At 40.1% G+C, this 24,172-nt stretch overlaps 2 protein-coding genes across 2 annotated transcripts; both read right to left on the reverse strand.

Annotated features, from left to right (window-relative positions):
• Positions 1-7,181: 7,181 nt before the first annotated feature.
• Positions 7,182-11,970, reverse strand: LOC149109859 (uncharacterized). The gene is made up of 2 exons (XM_089293589.1): positions 11,048-11,970; positions 7,182-8,879 (listed from the first exon to the last, which is right to left on the reverse strand). The coding sequence occupies exons 1-2, from the start codon at positions 11,166-11,168 to the stop codon at positions 7,915-7,917; spliced, it is 1,086 nt and encodes a 361-aa protein (XP_089149715.1). The 5' UTR covers positions 11,169-11,970; the 3' UTR covers positions 7,182-7,914.
• A 2,555-nt stretch (positions 11,971-14,525) lies between these two features.
• On the reverse strand, positions 14,526-22,237 carry LOC149109860 (beta1,4-N-acetylgalactosaminyltransferase A-like). Its single transcript, XM_089293593.1, has 6 exons — positions 22,112-22,237; positions 19,895-20,011; positions 19,145-19,332; positions 18,716-18,838; positions 17,310-17,414; positions 14,526-16,415 (listed from the first exon to the last, which is right to left on the reverse strand). Exons 1-6 carry the CDS (start codon positions 22,205-22,207, stop codon positions 16,265-16,267), a joined length of 780 nt encoding a protein of 259 aa, XP_089149719.1. The 5' UTR covers positions 22,208-22,237; the 3' UTR covers positions 14,526-16,264.
• Positions 22,238-24,172: the final 1,935 nt, after the last annotated feature.

A 24,172-nucleotide genomic window follows, 5' to 3' on the forward strand; every position in this document is an offset into this window, starting at 1 on the left:
CCTCTGTTGTTCAGGGTAGGATCGGATCAACGTACCAGTTACAGATTATTCAAACGTTGGACAACGCTGGCGGCTCTCCACGGTTATTTTACATTGTGTGCAGTGTTGTCATCTGTTCTTCCTGCTCTTTTTCTTTCTTCCTCTTTTAATTTAGTGATAGCATACAATTATTTAAGCAATACTTGCGTGTTGAAAACACGAAAACTTACCGAAGTCGTAGCTGGTATTTTTCTCCTTCGTGGAATACAACGAATATCGACGATAACAAAGAAATATGGCAGTTGTTAAAACAGACAGATAAACCAACTGAGCTTTCTTCATCGTGACAAAGGTCTGACGTAACTGCACTTCCTTCTCGGCTCCAAGATCGACAAGCGCGATGCGTGAATTGCGGTGATGTTACTGATCTGTGAGGTTCTAAGTCTTGTTAATCTACCCAGTGAGAAACTGTCTTGCGCAGAGTCAGGGGCTTTCACCCATAACGACCAAAGCTGTTCTCGACACAATGGCTGAAATAATTTCCCTTTCGGCAAGTTCACTGGAGTGGCACACTATATTACGAACTGTGGGTCGGCTTGTATTATTTTACGTTGAGCAACGGTTGTAATAACGCAGTGTACAAGTGTCCGCACCTTGGGTAATTCCGGTGGAATCATAGTGGAAGTGTGTTTTGCATAAGCAGGGAACTTGTTGAGGTATTGATTTACAATGCTGTTTTTCACAAGAATGCTGATGAGTGGTTGTTAGTCCTAAATGTGCTATGAACCAACCAGTGTGTATTAAGTCTGCTTTGTTAGAAAAGGCCGTGGAAAAAATTCAAAACTCTTAAGAAGACCTCAGTAAGTATTCTTGCGGTCCTTGTAGGGAACAGATGTTAATAATGATTGTAATTAAATCTTGAAAGACTGGCCTGCCTAGACTAGCTCTAGGTATCCGAGGGCCAGACTGATGTAAAATGTAGATTTAGGAACTAAATAAGGATGTTTTTGTCGTTGATTGTGACATGATATCGGGCATTATTTGCGGGAACACAGTTTGAGATCGAGCACGTTCTATATATTGTAAGCCCAAACTTCGGTTGTCGACTTATTAGTCTTTGCACTTAACCCTCGGACGAACTCATACTCCTACCGTGGTACAAGGAAGGCGGGGTTGGGGGCGGGGGGGTGGTTGATGAAACTCCCCCTCTGGGTTTTGTTCTGTTAAGGTGGCCGAACACAGTTTTCGCGCGCGCTTTTGCTGATGCAATTCTCTATTTGAACGCAGTGTATTGATGGCTTTAGTCTTTTATCACAAAGATATATTAGAAAAGGGAACTATGCAAAGAACCCAGCAATTCTCAGCTTTTCCTTTGTTACCGAAAAAACCCAGTTAAATGTAGCGCATGCGTAGTTGCTCGAAAAATTGAGACCCATTACTTTTGCAGAAACTTGCCGATTTCTAACGATCCAGTCGTTACAATTTCAAGAAATATTTGCAGAAAAATAGTTCAGAACCACGTGAATGATCTATCACAAGAAATCTGAATTTTGAGATAGGGAATTTTTAATAATACAGAACATGCAGTGAAAACGATTTACGGCGAATTACAAAAATCGTCTATGTCAAAATTTTGTTAGGACGGTGTTGACAGAAGGATTTAATGTCAATTCGTAGTGGGTAAATGATGAAAAAATCTAACGACTGGATTTTCTTTAAATAAACAAAAACCATTTTTTAAGCCTTGTTTTTAACCAGCCCCGTTGCCATGGCAACAGCACACACCTCAGCCAAAATGCAAGATTAAACCCTTCTGTGGTTAGCCTTGACGCTTGCGAAAAACGGGCGCCAAAGCATAAATAGTTTAAAAGAAATGGTGAATTAAGCACAGGCACTTGAAAAGTGTGTTCGGCCACCTTAAAGGAGCTCAGTCACGGTTTGCGCATATTGAAAAGTTTAGCCTCAATTTTTCAAATTCGTCGTTTGTAATCCGTGTTAATCTTCTCCATCCTTAGCCATCCTTGTTCCTTTGTGGTTTATTATTATCTCTTTGGTGTTTTTCTATCTTATTAAACAGTTATTTTCAGGTTTCCAACCATTTAAAGGTAATTTTGTATGTGGCCAAAATAACTCAAAACACCGTGACTGAGCTCCTTTTAGGCACAGCGACATAAAATTTGCATTTATTAGATAGCCCTGAGCTTGCTCTGCAAGATGGTACCATTTTTGCTGGTTATAACGTCGAATCACGGGTATACAGTTTGTGATCGAGCTCGGTTTGTAAGCCCAAACTTGGGTGTTGACTCATCAGTCTTCGCGCTTAAGATACGTGTATGGTTTCCTTCGATGTGGAAAGCCTCTTTACGAATATTCTTTTACATTTCATCGTCAGTTTGAAATCGATTTCGTGATAAAAAAAAATACACCGCACAACGATCAACGGTCATTTTCAAGTTCAGTCCAAAAATAAAAATTAATATCAATAAAAACGTACGAAAAGGCGCTAAAATTTGTACATAGAAATAAAAGGCTAATGAAATAGCTTCGTGGGGATTGCATGCATAGTTACCGGATTACATAGAAAAATACAAAACTTTAAATCGTAAAACTATTAAAAAAAAGCAGAGACAATAAAAAAAAATTGTAAGATAGACCTAAAGAAATGATTTAGCTAGGACTGAGTCACTCTATTTGTTGAGCCTCAGCTTCAGGATTCCAATAACGGAGTTCCGGCGGAGCCCCATATCCATATAGGAAAGTAAAGGAAACCTATGAATTAACTTTGTCATGGTTATCGTGGCTACCGGCATTGCTCGTGGGCGCGTACGTACGACGACGACGGCGACGGCGACGGAGTCGCACAAGATGGCGACCATACTCCAGGTAATAGGTTGAGAGACATGCACCCATGGTTTATTGCGTCCTTCTTTGATATTGGACATCCATGTTATGGTCAGTTGACATGTCAAAACAAGGTATCCGCTCACCAGTATTACGTGACCATATCGCGGGTTCAGGTTTAGAGCTCACCTGTTTATATTAAGTCTACCGCCGACCAAGTGCAGGTTTTCGATTGGATATCGGGCTCATGTCAGGTTAACCTGTTGTAGTCAGGGCCGGGTTGTTTGGAAGCCGGTTAATGCCAACCCAGGATTATAAAAGTTAACCAAAGTATAATTTTTCCTTGTGTACAAATGTTTTTCACTGCTTTTGTTTTTGTGTATTTTGAGGACCTGGAGATTTATCAAACTCAAACAACATAAACAGAAAATCTCACCTTATAGTTACAAAACTCAAATCAAAATTCTCGCTTATCCTGGGTTAGCTTAATCGGGCTTTGAACAACCAGGTCCAGGAGCGCCGCTTTTAGGCTTGGTTAAATCTATATATCAGAAAGCGTTTCAAGAAAAATAAGACAGTCAAGCTTGTTTTGGCACCTCCTAAATCCTAAAATTCGCCCCGATGCCAATCTGGCTCCTTTCCAAGTTGTTTTTTTATATAACGTCAAATCAACAAATGGATTTCAGATGACGTCAAAATGTGGTAAGATCCAAAAAGTGCTACACCAGGTCTCTCTCTTAAAAGACACGGTCCGCTAAGGTGTTGGTGTATACGGTATACTGGGCGATATTAAATCGAGTATACGGTATTTTGACGCCAACATTGGGCCTTAAATGGGTATAACGTTTACCATGTTTCTCCAAATGTTGGCATTCTACACGAAATGAGGGGACGTTTTGGTTTTTTTTTCTTTTCTGGTATATTGGCATACCACTACCCTCCCCTACCCCCTCCTCCACAGCCGATTCCGAAAAGAGAAAGTTTCTAAAAGAGTTCAATGTTTTACTGTTTACAAGGATTTTTATTTGTGGTTTTATAGTAATCATGCTTCAATAAGAGGCGTTTGACAACATCCTTCGATCGCCTCAACGAATATCCCGAAAACATCGTAGAGAAAACTAAACGCCATCACATACGTGACCCCCAAACTGCAAATACAAAATGGTTGTACTTTAAAATCTCATTCATTTCAGTCCGACTAGATTACAGAATAACCAGGATCTTCGGCAAAGAAGACCTCCCAAAAAAATACCCGTCGCTCACAAATCCTACACGCTGAGACAAGCCCTCTCTCACCACACCCAAAACACATGCACGAGAACAAACTGCCCTATAGCAAACACCAACCTGTGCCTACGAAGAAATACGTGTTCCAAGTCACCTGCAAGAGATGCAACAAATTTTACATCGGAAGCACAACGCGATTTGTACATGATCGCATTAAACAACACCTGAACAACAACAACTCGTCCGTAAAAAAACACATTACAACGGGTCAAGGGGCAGCTAACAACCAAAACAACCAAGGTGTTGATGTCAAAGCAATCGCACAAGAAAACGATCCTGTCAACTTGCGATTATTCGAGGAGTTCTACATCCGAAGGTGCAAGCCCGATCTTAATTCCCGTGAAGAATGCATCGAACTCTGAGACCTTCTATTTTGAACTATCTTGAACTGCTTTATCACTCATACTCATTAACGATTGTCCAGTTTGTAGTATATTATTTCAGAAAGAATGTATCGAACTCAGATAACTTTTATTCTATTTTATTTTATTTCATTTTTTCTTGAACTGCTTTATTTTTAACCGCTTCATCACTTATACTCTTTAGCCATTTTCCATACTATCGTATACTTTAATCACATTATATACACTCATTGTCTTTAATACTTCTATCATTCGCGTTACCTACACCACTTTTATATCACGCACTATGGAATATTTTCTTTCATTCCCTGATGACGCCGTGGAACGGCGAAAGCTTGGAATTAAAATACAGTACAGAGGCTCAAGGCCTTAATTGAATCAATATATTTATCTATTCTGAAATGCTACTGAAGGACAACTTCAAACGTTTGGGAGAGACAGTGTTTTACCAACGTGTTAAACACCAAGAAAAGAGTCGGAAACACTCCGCTGCGCGTCGTATTTCTGACGAAATGTGAGAGGCTTAAAATCAGTGGTACAACACGGACTCAAAAGCTTGATATACAATGGAGGACAAAATCCTTGGAACAGTCATGGAAAACCTTGCTTCCACATCCTTAACTTATCAAATAATCAGATGTAGCGTAATATGCACTTCTCTAACCACGTGGATATCGAGAGTGGCCCTCCCCTCCCCAATCCGAACAATGTTGGGATGACGAAACACTTTCATGACAGGTTAAAGTGTACAGGGCTGCACAAACTACAACATTGCTTAGGGGCGAGGGGCAAAGGAGGAGAAATTAAGGCATAGTATGTTAATTGTCCTAAGAATTTTGTCCCCCGTTGTATCTTCACAATAAAACCCGGCTAAACCTAAGGAGGAAACGGACAAAAGAAAATCTAAAAACTCGAAGCTAACTCAGATCGGATGCTGTCAAACATGGGGCGTCAGTGTTGAAATCAACCAAAACATCGAAAAGTGGGCAATTCACTTCACTTAGCTTCTTTGTGCCTCGTGGCACATAAGGCCTCCACAGAATGCCTCCAATTTTCTCTGTTGGCTGCAGCAGCTCTTGCCTCATCCCATGTACGCCATCCTGCGCTGTTCCTCTCTCTCTCAACTGTTCTTCGCCAGGTAGTCTTAGGCCTTCCTCTCTTCCTTTTTCCTTCAGGTGTCCATGATAGGGCTATGTTGGTATGGCTGTTTCTGTTTTGTCGTAAGACATGCCCTATCATCTTCCATCTTCTCCTCTTAACCTCTTCACTAAGGAACTTCGTCTCTGCCTTCTCAAGGAGCTCTCTAGTGGTAACGTGATCTTGCCATTTTATTTTGAGAATCCTCCTGAGGCATTTGTTGTGAAACACATCTATTCGTTGGTCATCTCCCATGTTCATCTTCCATGTCTCACATCCATACAGTAGTACCGGTACAACTAAGGTTTTAAACAGTCTAAGCTTGGTCCTCTTCATGATGTTCCTTGAGTTCCATATTCTATTGAGTCTGGCAAATGTCCCTCTCGCCTTGGACAGCCTGTTTTTCAGATCTTTCATTCCTCCTCCCTCCTTACAAATGGTAGCCCCCAGATAATTAAACTCCTCAATTTCGCCGATATCTTGCCCATCTACTGCAACCTTCTCTTGACTCTTCCCGTTGATCCTCATCACCTTTGTCTTTCCTTTGTTGATTTTCAGCCCGACCCGTCTTGCTTCCTCATTCATTTTAGTAGTCTTGTTCTGTATATGCTGTTTAGTAGAAGACAAAAGCGCCACATCATCTGCAAAATCTAAATCATCGAGTTTAGATGTAAAGTTCCACCTGATTCCGTTTTCTCCTTTTCCTACAGTCCTTCTCATAATCCAATCCATAGCTATCAAGAATAGAAATCCAGACATATTGCATCCTTGCTTGACTCTTCCAATGCCTGATATCTATTCTGCAAAGTGATCATAAAGGTTTCCAAAACGTTCTTTTCTTTCAACTTGTTGGTGTCATACCTTGCCCTTATACTTCCCTGTTCTTTGGGTTGTTGTTTTCTTAGTCTTAGCTTCACTTTCATGCATACAAGATAGTGATCGCTTCCAATGTCTGCTGATCTATAGACTCTGGTGTCAATTACTGAGTTACGAAACTTCTTGTTTATCAGCACATGGTCTATTTGATTTCTCGTTTTTCCATCCGGCGATACCCAGGTGGCTTTGTGAATATCTCTATGTGGAAACCACGTTCCTGTTATTATCAGTTCATTCATATCACAAAATTCGCAAAGTCTTTCTCCATTGTCGTTCATTCTCCCAATGCCTTGTCTACCCATGATTCTCTCATAACCTCGGTTGTCTTCACCGACCTTTGCGTTCATATCACCTGTGATTACCAGCATATCATGTTCTTTTTTGTTATTCAACACATCCTGTAGTCTCTCGTAGAATTCGTCCTTTACAGACTCTTCTGCATCCTCTATTGGTGCATATACATGTACAATCGTCATCTTAACATGCTTGGAATAGAACCTGGCTGTAATTATCCTTTCGCTTATTGGTGTCCAATCTATGAGTGATCTTGCTGCGAATCTGGTCATCAGTATTCCTACTCCACCTCTGTGGTTGTCATCTTCTCTGCCAGAGTATATGATAGTGTCTCCCCCCTCCAGTACTGCTTTTCCTTGTCCTGTCCAATGTGTCTCACTAATTCCCATGATTTCAATACCTCTCTTCTTCATCTCTCTTGATGCCTGTGCTATGTTTCCACTCTGGTATAGCGTTCTCACGTTCCAGTTTCCTATCTTCATGACGTTCTTTGGGTGGACTGGTGATCTCATCTGCCCAAGGGCCTCCGTTTGGCTTTCACCCCCATGCGTCATCGATCCTCTCATGGTGTGAGGAGTGACCACGACGTCCCCCAGATCATTTGAAATTATTCTGCTTCTGGTTTCGGTAATAATCTGTTTTTTACAGGAGCGGGTTATCAGCCCGCAGCCCAACCCCCAACCTGGAGGACCAGGGAGCCTCTTCGTCTGACCCCTACCCTTTGACCTGTTCGGCATGGGTGACCCTACCAGGTGCACATGGCACCCGCCGACATAGCTCTAGGGGTCACTGGGGCACGCAAACCACTCCACCACGATCAGGTCAAGTGGGCAATTGGTACGGGTATTTCCCTCGAAAGATTCTGGAACCATTTAACTAAAAATTTCGCGAGGAAAATGAAATTTTGAAAAATGAAAATGAAAGGTAAGAAATTTTTAAAAATTTGGATACACTTTTCCCCGTGAATTTCGCAAAATGCTATTTAATTTTTCAATGGAAATCAGTTCCAGAAATTCAAAGCGGAAGTGTTAATGAAATGGAACGTGCCTACCGGCGGCTTTGATCTCCTATGTTGAAAACGTAATGTTAGTAGTTGATGTTAGTTAGCAACGAGTCTGAGAAGTTTCTGTTAACCGTTTCACTTCGACAAGGCATGGCGCTCAAAATGCGCGTAAGGCACTATGGGTTGATGACGTGTAACATTCATACAATAGGTTAAAGTATTGATGACGTAGTTATCCAAGTTCTGCTTAAAGTCTTCAAAAATCGAACGATTTCTGTAAACTGCGGGAGTTTCTTGTTTAATCGTTTCAATGTAGTCTCGCCAGTATATCTGAATGTTCTTAAGTGACTTTGGATAAGAGCGATGCGTAGGATTTCCAGCGGTAACCGGCACAAACATCAGTGCTTGTCCACGGAATTTCAGTTCAACAGCAGAAAACAAGTACCTGTGTATCGACCACCAGCTTACTTTTTCGTATTGAACATGGTAAGGAAAAAGGCGTTGTATGGATTTATAATGGTGCGCGTTGAAAACACCATCAAACCATACTGCGGGTATCACCAATGATTTCTCGGTAATCCCACAAACTGCTTCTCTTCTTCCAAATGTCCACCAGGCACCGTGATGTACCCCATAGTTCAGGACACCCACTACAGGCTCGTAATCTAGAAGCCATCGCTCTACCACCCTGAACGGCTTATGTTTCTCCATCTTTGGAGGAGTAAATTCGTTAAAAGTAAGAATTACATCTTCGTCTACAAATATGTAATAATGGTACCCTGGGGTTCTGGTTATTGCAGCAAAGTAAAGAACATTTCGTCCTGTCCCCCATCCAGTGTTCGGATCAAACAAATAGGTGATGTGTGATGAATTTTGATCCTGACACTTGTTTTGAAAACTTAACACTATAACGTCGCAGTTGCATGTATCGGGATTGCCAATCTCAGAAGAACTAGCTAGGTTTAGAGGAAGGCATTGCTCGGTCTGGGTAAGATAAATGAATGTCTTGGTGAATTCCACCGTTGTCGTTCTCACTGTGGCATTCGCTTCTTCGCTGACATTAACCTGGGTTGGTGTTATCTCTCGACTAACGGCTTTAGCTGCCAAAACAAAAGAGTTCAAATAATTAATAGCACTCAATATCATATAAGAGATTTCATATATGAGCGATGGCGAACAGTAACTGCGAGACTATGCGAGAAGGCTAGACTAGCATTTTTCCTCGCGGACCCAACGTATTTCGACTTTCCATATCGTGAAGCCGAGACTTGGTAATGGTAATTCTTTATTTATAGTGACAACTCTACTTAGCTAAAAAGCTACCTCACAGGAAGCCCACTATTAAAATAACATAACTATACATTACTTAATAAACAAGTAAACAAAAGAAAATAGAAACTAGTTAAAATGTAAATACATAAAATTCAAATGTTTATTTACAATAAAAGATGCAAAAACATACCGTTGTCAATATATTAATGTTTTTGCAAATCTCTTGCTATCCTTGTGGTGCTATTCTCTTAACAACAAAAGGAATTTGATCTAAACGTATGCGCAGATTAGTTAACGTCAAAGTCGACTATAAGTTAGGTGAAAGATACATGCCATATCCGGGACTACGTTCGAACGTTGAATGCTTTTCCTTGTGGTAGAACACAACACATAAAACGCATGCGCTCCAACGTTGCTAGTGTGAAACTCCGTTGTCGAGATCAGATCCACGCTTCGCTGGGGATAGCAGCTATGTTTCAGGTAACGTCAGTTCTCCCTTTGTTTAGTGCAAAGAACGTTACTGTGACTGCTTATCGTCTGGAATGTTTCAAGAAATGTCGTCTGCTCTTTTAATTTATAACTATTGTGTTTCTGCCAAGGTGCCAATAAAGAATGAAAACATATTGCTTCCCCTCAGCAGTTTACTTGTTTCTTCTTCTATGAAAGAGAGCCAAAAGTTCATATTCAGCCGAAACTTTCCCGCGTTCGTTGCTTGTAAAACTAGTAAATTTGCGACAAAAGAAACTTCGTTATTATTGCGGCAGACTCCGTGGCGCTTAATGAAACTGCCAATTAATTTCATCAGTCTATGACGTGACTCGGTCACCGATGTGGGATATAATTTCCGTAAAGTGACGATTTCTAACTTCAATACTTCTCGTTGAAGCGTTCCTCAGTTGTATTACTCGATAGCATTGTGTATTAGTTTGACTTGGTTTTATTGTTAACGCCAAAGCTGGCAAAAGAATATGAACGCACTATTCCGTGATTCGACGTGATTATTTGACAATTAGATTAGTTCTTGTTTATCGTTGAAATGAAAATATGCGTTTTGAATTAAACAAAATCGTTCCTTTTCGACTTTTCAGCAGATATTTAACTTTTATATTCCATTTATCTCCAGCAGTGAGTAAAAACAAAAATAGACGTTTCTTATATTTTCGAGGGAACAAAACTATCTTGTTGCATACGTTGATATTGGCGAGGAAAACAAATGTATCAAGTTACAAACGGTGACGTGTAAGTAAAATTGTCACATTTGCTACTTCTACGTATTGATTGAATTTAAAATGAACGAAACTCAACGTAAAATACCACAATAAAATTTAAAACCGTCTTGACTAACGGTAATTATTGTAAGTTATTTTGGGGCCTTGAACGAATATACAAACATGGAACATACACACTGCTAAGATTATGTCTTATCACCTTTTGTCTGCTCATATTCTGCCAAGGGGAAAGGCTTAGTTGACTACCCAAGGAGAGAACGGCATAGGTGAGGACCTGTGTGACTACTGTGTCAGAGCCGTAAATTGCACTATGCACTATCTAAGATTGTATCACTAGTTTACCTTTTTTAGCAGTTGGCAAGCAATCGAGACCCGAGAAAGCTTTGTGAAAAAATCGAGACCACGCGACGCACATATATCCGCTAACAAAACGAAGCTGCCAGACCCGTGAAGTTTAACGATAACTTTTGCGAGAGCTATGATTTTTAAAAGACGATGCGATAGCATAGTCAAATGATAGTCGCTAAGAAATCTTTAAATATTGGCTAGCATGTTGAAAACATCTTGCGAAAAATTCTGGAGGCCACACTCGAACATTGCAACTCTCTACCTTCGTAAAATCTTAGACATGTTACGGAAACAGCCGGTTAAACACAACGCGGGATTAACTTCCATAAGTGCTTTGTATTCCATGTATAGGGAAAGTCTTCTACCATAATCGAAACATGTCCTACCAATTAAGTTATCAAAACTTCAACAGTCCTTACCTTTTCTGTAATTTGTCTGTCTCCCTCCAATCCCCGTGTTGTTCGACGTGTACATGAACAAGATGACGAGAATGAGAGTAAGGAGGAAACCTATGAGTTTACCTCGCGTTATAAAAGACATTACGGATACCGTTTGGCTTCAGCACGTACGTTTAAACTAAAGCAAACTCGAAATATTTGAATTTCGATTTGAAAATATTGCGCGACCGAGGGAGGCATGCAATATTCGCATAACCGTGACAGCGCGGTAGAAAATAAACCATGCTTTCAAAATTGTCCTACTAATCAATTCAGACAAAGACGCGTTTGAAATTGCCTTGGCTGTTTCCAGCGGGGGATGATTACCCATGGAGGCCAGCCTGACATATCATAGACAACAGAATTTATTCGAATTTCGGACTGGTAATATTATTACAATATCTCATTGCATTTCGCAAGCGATGTAAAATTCTCTGTTCAGAATTAACAGCAAAATAAACTCTTAGTCTCGTCCGCCAATATAGGTCACTAGAAGAAAAAGAAAACAGATAAAAAACCTTCATAATGGATTCAAAGTTTAATAGCGTCCAAATGAAAAATTTATTTAACTTATTTGGACAGTTCCCTCTGAAAATAATTTGAAAATTGAACTCCAAAAATTCTTCTCACAGCTAAATTTGACTCGGACTACTGTTTCGTCGAATTTTGCCTGCGTTGTCCTCGGAATGTGTTTTATCAAAACGGTTTTCAAACTGGACAGCATAAAGTTATATTAGATACACATTGATGTGAAGTTTATATGAAATAATTCATATATGAACTGCGGTTGTAGATGAAAGTGAAGAATGATCATCGCAGTTAATCTTCCAATTTAAGCAATTGGAAAGAAGAAGCCTGAAAAAAAAATCAGGGCTTCAACGGGATTCGAACCCGTGACCTCCACGATACCGGTGCGACGCTCTACCAACTGAGCTATGAAGCCACACATTGGGAAGATTTTTTTTTTTTTTTTTTTTCAGGCTTCTTCTTGAGAATTGTAGTTTTTATTTCACTGTATATTATGTTGATTTCTTTTGTTATTTTCACTCGGAAAAGTTAGCTTGTATATATAATCCTCCTCCTATTCTATCCTATATCTCTTTATGCCATAAGGCACATAAGGCTTTGACATTCTCTTTCCAACCACTACGGTTTGCTGCGAGGTTTCTGACATTCGCCCATGACTGCCACCCAGCTGTTTTCCTTTCATCTTCAACCATTCTCCTCCATGTTGTTTTGGGTCGACCAGGCCTTCTTTTCCCTTCTGGCCTCCATTCCAGAGCTGTGACGCAATGTTCCTCTTTGTCTTTCCTCATTATATGTCCAATCCAATTCCATCTTCTACGTCTGATTTCATCACTCGTTCTGTTCACTCCTGTGTTCTCCTAAATTTGTTGGTGGGAGATGGTCTGAGGCCACCTTATTCTTAAAATCCTCTTCATGCACTTGTATTGGAAACCGTCCAGCTTCTTTGCTTCTGTTTTCGTAAGTTTCCAAGCTTCACAGCCATACATCAAAACTGACCTAACAATTGTTTTAAACAATTGTACCTTCGTCTTTCTGCCAATCTCACTGGTGCCCCATATTCTTCGCATCCTATAAAAAGCCTGTCTAGTTTTACTCAGCCTTTGCTGTAGGTCCTTGGTTGTTCCACCTTCTTTGTCCAGCAGTGCGCCTAGGTACACAAACTCTTCCACCTCTTCTACCTGTTCACCATTAATCTCTATTCGTTGGTCGTTTTTGGCATTCACCCGCATGACTTTTGACTTCTTTGCATTGATCTTAAGATCGACTCTTGCAGCTTCATCGGCTAGTCTGTTGGTCTTATCTCTTATGTCGACGTACCTAGACGACAACAAAGCGATGTCGTCTGCAAAGTCTAGGTCTTCTAAGATCGAGGTGAACTTCCATCGTATACCAGTTCTTCTACCTTCCGTAGTTCTGCTCATGACCTAGTCAATTGCAAGTAGAAATAGGAAACCAGACATGACACAACCTTGCTTTACTCCTGACTGGACTTGAAACCATTCTGTTGTTTCACCCTCATCTAGAACTGCACACACACAAAGTTGTTGTACATCGCCTTCACCAATTCGATAAGCTCTTCTGGGATTCCGTACATTGACATGATGTTCCACAGACTTTCTCTATGTAGAGAATCGAACGCTTTCTCAAAGTCTATGAAATGGGTGTACAGAATTGCGTTCCATTCGTTGACTTGTTCAAGTATATTCCTGAGAGCAAAGATCTGATCAATGGTACTTCTGTTCTGTCGAAAACCTGCTTGTTCCTTCTTCAGGATGTTGTCGACACCTTTTTTGATTCTACTTATCAACACTCTTCCAAAGATCTTACTGATGACTGGTAACAGTGTAATACCTCTCCAATTCGTACATTCGCGTAGGTCACCCTTCTTGGGTAACTTTACTATCAATCCTCTATTCCAACTTTTTGGTGCTACGCCCTCTTCCTTCACTTTGTTAAACAGTTTTGTTAGTTCCTGCGTTCTGTCATCTAAATCTGTTTTTAGAAGTTCGGCTACTACGTTATCGAGTCCAGCTGCCTTTCCATTTTTCATTGCTTTTATACCACTTTTCACTTCGGTTGGTCGAAATGGTCCAATATCAAATTCTCCGTCATTTTGCCTTCTTTCCATTTCACGGGGCTGAATGGGCCTTTCAGGTGGGTCTTTGTTGAGTACTGCGTCAAAGTATTCTTTCCAGATCTTCAGTCTTTTGCTCCCCTCATTTGTCGGTCTTCCGTTTTTATCGTTTACTGCTGTACTCACTCTTCTCGTCTCACCCGTCAAGGTCTTCACTATTCGATGTAATTCCCCAGTTCTTCCATTTTCTGCCGCTCTCTCAGCGTTTCCTGCCATCTCATTCAACCAGCGCCTCTTGTCTTCACGTGCACTCCTTTTCACTTCCCGGTCCTTTCCCTTATACTGCTCCCTTATTCTTTGTTTGACTCTTTCTGAACGTGTACTTTCGAGCTTCAGTTTAAGTTGTCTCCTTTCTTCTACTTTCTTCCACGTTCCTCCGCATAACCAGGGTTTGCTTGCCCTCTTGGCTGTCCCTAGTACCATTTTGGCAGTTGCAACATAGATATTTTGTATATATAATAGCTACTCTTAAATTAGACTGTGTATATAATTAGATTAGATTGTATATGTAATAGCTACTCTTAAATTCGGGAAAAAATAAAGTCTATGTATGTATGTATATTACTCTGCCCGATCTTTAATCAAACAGAAATGCAAAATGACCGGTGAATGATGCGTTTTCAAATTTCTCCGGCGTAGTGTGGACGGAAAACATTTGATGAGTTTTCAGAGTAAAACTTCCGATTTTTTCCTCCGGCGTAGTGTGGCGCCTAATACTAATTTACATTTTCTCGGACCGTGAACATGCATTTAAAACGGTTTACGGGATCAGCACGGTGAAGACATACTTTGAAGACGTTTATGGCCTTTGTATGGCTTTATTACTACCTTGGTTATGGTATAATTGAAGAAACTGCAGGTTTTCTAGAAATGTTCGAGTAAATACGTATGCACGGGTGAAGTGAGGTAACAGCTATGGCCTGCCGGAGTTGCTTCTCACTGTAAATGAACAGCCAGTCGCAGGATCTCTTCTTTATAGTTCGTGTCCACTAACTGTTGCAAACTTGGAAATGTCTCGAAGCTCTTAGCGTTCAAATTGTACTCGTTTGAACGTCAATCATTTATAAAAAGGATTCATAATTTGATTTCATTGCAACATCATGGAAAATCCACGGATTCCAAAATCCTTGGCCCTTAAAACCACGTTTAATCGATACGCTTGAATAACGCTACAGACGTTACAGAGCTTAACTAGCTACTTTTAGTTATTTTAAATAAAAATACTTCAAATAAGTTTTAATAGCATAAGTCCTTGCCGGCCATAGCGTAACAATGTGTACAAGTTTATTGACATGTACCAAGTATAAAAAAGAATTAAAAGAGCGAAAAGAACTTGAACTTTAGTGCGTCCTCTTTCTCGCTAAAAAATAGATCGTTTTCACTGTCACACAATAAAGGAAGTAAATCGAAAACCATTCGCTGGATTAAGTCAAGAAATTGTAATGTTATAGGAAATGAATAAAGAAGACGCTTCTACAAGCTTAGGGTGTCTGCGTTTTCCCAAACTTGATATTCGTTGAAATATTTCGCACAAATTTACAGAGCCCAGTATGCACCGCCATATTGGTGCAGCTTGGTAAACCAATATGGCGGCCGGAAAATAGTGGAACTTACTTTGCTCAGAGAATGGCGACTGATTATCTGTACTGAATAAACAAACATTTACATAAGCACTTTTCCTAACACTTAAACTTCTAGAAGGGCTAAAAACCACGAGATAAGAATATATATTCTTTTACAAATTACGCGATCGTAGCTTTATCTCACACACTACTCTGAATAACTCCAAAAAACTCTGAAATTCAAAATGCGCTGGTTTCCAAACGAAGCACGCTATTGAGCTGAAAAGTTGTAAACAAATATAAATTTAGCAGCCCTTATTTATGCCTGACGGGGATAAAAACTTTGGTGGCTCTTTCGTTGTGGATTTTTGAACATGATGATGTCACGCGAAAACGATCTATCGTCGCAACCACAGTATAAAGCCAAGTTTCACTCATTCCCAGTCCTGACCCGATTCAATCATCAAAATATATTGTGCCCCTCCCCAGACTCCAAGAGCGATTTATATTTCCGTACGAGGTAAATGTTAAAAGCTTTCTCTCTTCGCTTAACTGTCCTGAAATTTTGTTTTTTCTGTCCTGAAAATTTCCTGGAACCAAAACAAAAAACAGAGCTTCTAGAAGGTAGTTCCAAGAGGTATTGCTCTTGGTGAGGCTTTCCAGTGAAGTGAAGCGGAAATTACAGTTAATCCTCTACCATTTTACCTAAATTTCTAGAATGTTTAACTAAATTAAAACCAGCCCTGTGCCTAGTTGTTCAAAAGGTAGGTAATGCTATCCACCGGATAAATCACTATCCAATGGATAAGTCTTCCCAAAGCAAACCGCACTATTCGCTGCATAGTAATTTATGGAGTGGATAGTGTTATCCACTTTTCGCACAACTCAGGCCAATGATTGGACGATCAAATCCAGTGCAGAAGACTTGAAATGCTCTCCTCGCATGATGTCGACTGTTGATGTGGGGAAAGGCGTTCATGTTGTTGTTGTAATTTTCATGGCGTCTTTCACATCGACTGACACCAGAGTATAAAGAGGGTACTCTGTTGCATGCTGCACTGTGTACTTGAGGGAATTCAGACCGTCCGTACTCATTCGCTTGACAGAAGTTTTAAGGCTAGCAAGGCTGTAGGTGGATTGAAAAGAAATATATCTGTTAAGATGGCCTGGGACGGGATGAAGCGGAATGGGGCGGGACGGAACGGGATGGAATGGGATAGAATTAAACGGGACGGATGGGACGCGATGAGATGGGTTGAATGAATAAATGAATGAATGAATGAATGACTATATGCGTGTCAATGGTATTTAGCGTTAAAAAAGCTAATTGGGGACACTATTTACACATTAAAATATATCTTAGCTACATAAAGTTAGAATTATTTACAATTTAATTCGAGCAAACCTTAAGTTGGTCTTACACAAATTTCTCTCCCAAAAAAGACATTTTTTCGAAACAAAGATTCTCTGACCATTCTCCGACCTTTTGCAAAACGTATTTTGAAATGATTTTCCTCTAATTGCTCCTTGATTTGCGTTTAAATTACGAAATCTGCACACTGGTAGCTATACTTTAACATAGCAACGCCCCTAGCAACGGATGTTTACAGTCCAAAAGTACTTATAAAATGGATTCAATTTCATACATTTGAATTATACTTGACAGGAATTCTTTAAAGATTTGTACTTACGCGAATTTCTCTATCACTATGTTCTGCGATGGTAAAGGATGGAATTAGATGGGATGGGAGAAGACGTGACGGGGCGGGACGGGACGGGACGGGAAGGGATAGAATGGGACAGAATAGAATGGGATAGGATGTGATGGGATGAGATGGGATGGGATAGGAAGTAAAGGTATAAGACAGAAGAAAATGGGATGAAATAAATCGACAAATGTGGAAGTTTACAGTTTGAAAGGTAAAACCGTTCTACGTTCCTTCAAATGTTGTTTGTATTGAATACGACTCAGGATGAAGATATATCTCTCAATGTAAGAGGCATAGATAACTGTACATACCGATTTGGATTGGCCCCAGTGCTGCGGAAGTGGAAAGCTTTCAACATTTTGTACCTGCCAGCTTGCATGGATGGTCGCATAAGCTTGAGCTCCTTGGCAGTAATTCTGGTAAACGAAACATGTGTGGTTAGAAACCTTGTTATTCATCAACTTGCAGTTGATCAAGATAAATTCTTTTTGGATTCTTTTATCTTCAGTAAGCTCTTTTACTGTTCTACAGTCTGGTCGAACACAAGCAAGTCTAACATCGAGAAATTACAGTTGGTGCAAAATTTTGCTGCACGTATTGTATTGGGACTGCGTAAGTACGACCATATCTCACAAGGCATCAAATCCTTGAATTGGCTGCAGGTCAGCGATAGACTCTACATAAATGACGCTGTGATGACTTTCAAATGTATTCATAATCTTGTTCCAGGCTACTTGATTGATAAATTCATTTTCCGATCTCAAAACGCTGCAAGAAACACCAGACAGAGTAATGACTTAAACATTCCACGTTGCCGACTGGCTACCGGACAAAGATCATTTGCATATCGCGCAGCAAACATCTGGAATGAGCTGAGTGATGATTTGAAAAGTTTACCTTCTGTGAAAGCTTTTAAGGGACACTTGACCAAACATATTTTAAATGTTAATAATGTAAATTCTTAATATTCAATTTCAAACTTTGTAAATTTTTAAATCTTTAATACTGTAATTAATTTTAGACTCCTTACCCAGTTTGTTTATTCATTTTAATTGACGTATTTTTATCTTTTTTATTCCTTTTGTAACTGAAAAGCCCCTTTGGGGAGTTGCAAATAAAGTATGTATGTATGTATGTATGTATGTATGTATGTATGTATGTATGTATTTTGTGAAGCTGAAGTTTCGATCGTAAGCTCTTCGTCGCTGAAAACAATGCATGGAAAAGCCGGATTTTTGCGAAAACGGTTAAAAAGAGAAAAAGAATATTAAATGAATTTCACAATCGAGTTGTTATAGGAAATTGAAAATCGTTTGTTTAGGCTCTGTCCACACTTCGCTGGAGAGATTTGAAATCGCAGCTCTCACGAAAAAAGAGCTTTTCGAAAGCGTTCTTCAACCGGAGAAATTTGAAAGCCCCAGCTTTGCGATTTTAGTGTGGTGGGAAAACATTTCGAAACCGGAGCTTTTCAAAAACGATGACGTCCTGATAATCATGTGATTTTAAAACCCTAATCCTTCAGGGCGCACTCAACCTATTCTGCCGTCGTTGATCGTTGCGTGTAGTGTTTGGATGGAAAATTACTCCGTTTTCGGATTGAGAAAACGCCGTTTTCGAATTTCTCCGCCGTAGTGTTGACGGGGCCTTGTACCCTCCTCTCATGTGTAAGACAGCAAGCGACCTCACTGATTTGTTTATTAAAATACACTGATTATACCTTTTATAAAGGTCGTCATCTTCTCCTCCCCAGCCCCAAAACTCGTTTGAAAAGCCATTGATAAGTTCAAAGTGTTCCCTCGTAAAAGAACCAGCTCCTCCAAAAAGACGTTGATATGGCAGACTGGAAAAAAACAGACAATCAGCTCATAAATGAGCAAACTATTGACTTTCACTCAGAAACTTCATGGCCAGAGTCAGCAGACATTACTATTTTTGTTAATACTGGAGGAAATTACTGAGTTGTTTAGGAGAATCCGTGTTCATCTTCCACTGAATGTGACCTTGTGTATCTTGTGGTTGTCGCTCGCAAGTTTTTCCTCGCAAGTTTTTCTTGAGTGAGGCAGGGACGGGGGGAAATTATCTTAAACTTAAATCCAGTCTCGCTCTCCCCAAAGCAATGCAGTTTAAAATTGATTCAAGCACTTACCGGTAATTAAATTTATCGACAGCTACTGACAAGTGTCTGGGAGATGAGGGACAGGTGTATTCATTACGATCATCCTCTGGTATCAAGTCAACATCGTGAAATATAAAGCAGTCGTATTGGTCAAACTTCAATGATTCGTTAAAGCCAATGTTGAACAGTATTGCACGGTTAAACGGTGTATTTCCTAACTGGTGATGAAATAATTCATGTTAAGCGATGTTTGTATTCATCTTGTAGGTGACAGACTACCAACAGGCCTTCTATTTCTCAGTCGCTTGCCTGACGCAAGAACAATATTCGCAATTCGGACCGAATAACATAATAGAAAAACAAAATTAAATTCATCATCCATTTTGGGTAAAAGCGCAAGCCAGAGTTAAATATCTATTACTATTTTCATTTTTCAGTTCGCTTTCGAAACATTTGACGGGAAATTGTCCGCCAGGCATGATTGATCATGTGGGAAATAAGATTTCTACTTACCAAGAAATTGTTCTCTATGGTGCAGTGTTGGTTCTTTTGCAACAAATCATAATACTTTGCATCTTGCAGATGGATCGGACCTTTCCAATAATTTTTTTTCCACAATTTGTGGCATCGAATTCTTTCAATGATAGCTTGCATTCATTCCACAAAAAGTCCGCCCCGGGATTCCAATTCTTACATTTGGAAAAGAGACATTTCCAATAGATCACAATCATTGCTCCTGGGATAGCTAATGACAATTTTAGTTATTCTACGTAAACTTACCTGTTCTACTACAAAGATTCTGTAGTCGACATTCTGTCTCTTCAAGAAAGGGTGCATTTGCCGAACAAATATTGATAGCTGTTCATAACGATTACCGTATGGAATTATTAAGGCCATCTGTGGAGAAAGTATCTCTTCGTTAACAAAGGACAAATAGAAAACCTAACCATGTCGGTTTTACCAACCGACACCCATACCAACGCGTTATCGAACACACAAGCTCCAGATCTTCGATTGGCAAACATATGAAACAACATGGAGTCGACAAACCAGCTATCGCTGACAATTTTTCGGTCCTCAAAAAATGCCGGGATAAACTAGGCTGCCTTATTTACGAAATGTTGTTTATAAAAGATCTCAAACCATCATTGAACGTGCAATCGCGCTCGATTCGCGCGAGGCTATATCATTAGCATAATAATCACGCACACAGGAATGCCTCCTATTGATATTCATAACTCAGTTCTTTTAAACAAATTTGACATTCAACGACTTTTACTCTTGATAATGCTGTTGGAATTTATTGCACCTGATGAATTTTTTACCGTGTATAAATAATGATTAAAGATTAAAGACTAAAGGTTGCATACATCGAAACGTCGAGTTACGTCACTCCTTATATGTCTTGTTAAATAATGGTAATTGAACTGAGTGGAGTGCAATTTGGTCTGAAATCATACGCGTGATTTCAAAATCGAACGAGCGCGCAGCGCGAGTTCGATTTGAAATCACAAGTATGATTTCAGACCAAAATTGCACGACACGAAGTTCAATTGCCACTTTATTAGATCCATTTTGAAATCGCACAATTTTACCGCCTTAAATTTTAGATTTTTGGTGTATTGTTGCAGTAGCCGGTTTGTTAAAAAAAGCGGAACCGGAAACGCCTTTACGTCTAATTTAGTATGCAAAACGATGTCATGTGACGAAAACTCATTCGAGCATGACAAAGAAACAAGCAGTTCTGATCTGAAGCCGAAAATAGTCTACTTCAGGTATAAAAGTGCAATTCTCGTCGCGTTTCTTCTGTGGTTGAGGCTGAGACTTTTCATTGTCTTTGGAGAAGGAATTTGAAGGTGCATATCCTGTGTAATTCTGCGATCGATTTCTTTTGAGTTGTGAAACTCCCTCGAGTGCACGATGCTCAGTGGATAGTAACTTTTTTTTCTTTTAAATACCGTTCAATGGCATGATTTTAAGGGGTCCAGCTCGTTATCATCTCCGTTTCTTTTTGTAACCTCGGCGTAGGACTCAATACTCAGGACCTTGTCAAGTTCTTGCAGCGCCATTTGTTTTAAGATATTTCCAAGATGGCGGGACTGGCACCGGCTTCGTAAGACCTTCGTTCATGCACTATTTTGTGCAGTGTGGCGTATTTTGACTATGTTTATTCACAGCAACAGAGTTGAGCTGTTTTGTTGCTTCGTTTGAGACTACCGGAAACCTGGAAACATCTACCTTCTTGAGATGACTCTGAATTTGTTGTTGTGTGGTTTTCGTTTGTTTATGTTTTACTGGACTCAGTATCATACGGATCTTGAGCAGATGTTGAAGAAAAATCGCCAACATATTCGTCAAAATGGACACTGAAAATTGGGAACTTCCATTAAAGTAGGTCTTCAGCCTAAAGGAGCTCATAATCGTCATTCAGAAACTGTAATTAATTAAATTCGTCAATTTTTTTGGAAAAAAAGCTTCAATAACAACAAAGTTTTGGCAATAGTATTTGCAAAATTCTCCACACAGTGGCTTTTTGCCTTTCATTTTCCTGAAATTTTATTGATTACTTTAAACTAATCTTGAAATCTGATTGGTTGTTTTGTTTTACTGGCCCATTCTCATTGGCTGAGAAAAAGATGCGATTTAGAGCAAAAAATAGCGCGTTTCGTGAATAAATCGCACCACTGAGAGCCAATCAGATTGCAAGGATAACCAATGATTTCAAAATGGATTTAATAAATTACAAAAACAAGAAAAATATTTAAGGTACACTGTAGTTCCCACGCTTTCATTGGCCAATAGGTGCGTTTAGGTACGGCTATATCAACACGGAAAAGGTCCTCTATTGCTTAAATGATGCACGCTGGTGTCGCTAATATCACTCACCATCTCTGCAAAGCTATACGCTACATTCAGCAGAATCCAAAAAACCTCTAAAAATTCAAATTTATAGTTACGCACATTACAAAAAAGAAGAAATTTGGATAGATACCTCACCTTGACTCTGGCTTTGCATTCAGTAGGTTTCCAACATCCGCCATTACTGACCCAGCCGCCATGCGCAATAGCCATTTCCTTCTCTACTTCTTCCATTCTAGGAATTGACTCGTTTACATATACACGGCCCACTGAAATCAATTGATATTTTGAATTTAGAATATAAATGTGTTAGTTAAGTTGTATTTTCTCTTTCTTGAGCGAAGGAGCGTAGGAGCGTAGGAGCGAAGGAGCGAAGGAGCGAAGGAGCGAAGGAGCGAAGGAGCGAAGGAGCGAAGGAGCGAAGGAGCGAAGGAGCGAAGGAGCGAAGGAGTATATACAAATGCCGCTGGTAAGATCACGCATTGCCTATTTCGTCGCATGTCTATGGTTGTTCCTGAGATGCAGCGAAGATTATGAAAATGGCAGACCACTTGTAACAACTTTGTGCATGTCCAGAAGCTCTTTGGAATTGGGAAATCGGATATTTGTGGCAGAAAACCCAGTTTGCGCTGTCTTGCCGACGCTCTCTCTGGGTTCCTTGAATATCGTCGTTTGCCCTGTGAACAATAGCTGCAAGTTTGCTGGTAATTATGAATTGTCTTTTTGGTCATGGAATGACATTATCACACAGACTAATGAAGCGCCCGTCTTAAAGTATATTACTGCCCGTCCTTCATTTCAAAGGCGACGCAAGATCCGAAGGCATAGACGTCCGTGTGCTTATTATTCCAACACAACAACCACATTCCATGATCTGTTAATTGGAGATCTTGTTTTCAAGCTGGATCCTGGCCCCACAGGTGAAAGAATACCTGTTATTGTTTCAACGCGCAGTGATTACCGACACATAGCACAATCGACAATGCTATCTCGTAATACCGGGAACTTAATCAACATCAATTGTTCTGCCGGATTATCCTTGAATAGATATTGTAATCATCTAATGACATTATGCACATTCAATGCTCGCTCGGTTAAAAACAAGAGCGCTGCAATTTTGGACCATATATGTGATTGCAAAGCTGATCTTTTTGCGGTCACCGAGACTTGGCTGAGTGCGGACGATGCAGCTGTACGGGCGGAGTTGTGCCCCGACGGGTACAAATTTATAGATCACTCCCGTCTTGGGCGTCGTGGCGGCGGAACGGGCCTAGTATATCGAGATTCATTGGGTGTTAAGAAAGTTGACGCGGGTGAAAAGGAATCATTCGAATTCTCTGAGTGGACTGTTACGTCATCATCTTCGCACAATCTCCGCGTTGTTATCATCTACCGTCCGCCATACTCTGATGAACATAAAGTGTCAACCAATGTTTTCTTCACCGAGTTTTCGACTTATCTTGAATCCATTCTTCTGTCTAAGGAACAGCTACTGATTACCGGTGACTTTAACATCCATATTGATGCTGTTGATGAGCCTGACTCTCTCAAACTGTTGGATCTCTTGGAGTCTGTTGGTCTACGGCAACACGTCTCCCAGCCAACTCATGTTCATGGACACACACTAGATCTTATTATCACCCGATGGTCTGACCAAATCATCCAGGATTCACCACAAACTGATCGTTTCATATCAGACCATGCATCACTTCTTTGCAAGCTACTTCAAGATAAACCAGCTGTGACAACTAAGAAGGTCACTTACAGGAGGCTCAAATCAGTGGACCTGGATTCACTCAAAGCTGACTTAGCTGCCTCTGGATTGTGCCAAGAACAATCCGATGAGTCAACTAATGTCACCCCGGATGGAGTTGATGCGCTTTTACGTAACTATAACAAAACTCTGTCCAGAATGACCAATTGTCATGCGCCGTTAAAAACAAAGACCTTGAGGGCTAGGCCGAGGGTACCTTGGTACAACGCTGACATAGATGCCGCTAAACGAATACGTCGTAAAGCTGAGCGAAGATGGAGAAAAACTAAATCGCTGTCAGACCTGATTATCTTTAGGTCTAAGAAAAATCACGTGACTCATCTCATGAATCAAGCTAGACGGGCGTTTTATACCAACTTTATCGATGAGAACAGTGCCGATCAAGGAAGTCTACTTAGAGCTACCAAGAAACTCATTTTCAGAAA

This window comes from Orbicella faveolata, unplaced genomic scaffold (genome assembly GCF_042242905.1).
Source record: "Orbicella faveolata isolate gen_17 unplaced genomic scaffold, um_ofav_v1 contig_25, whole genome shotgun sequence".
NCBI lineage: Eukaryota > Metazoa > Cnidaria > Anthozoa > Scleractinia > Merulinidae > Orbicella > Orbicella faveolata.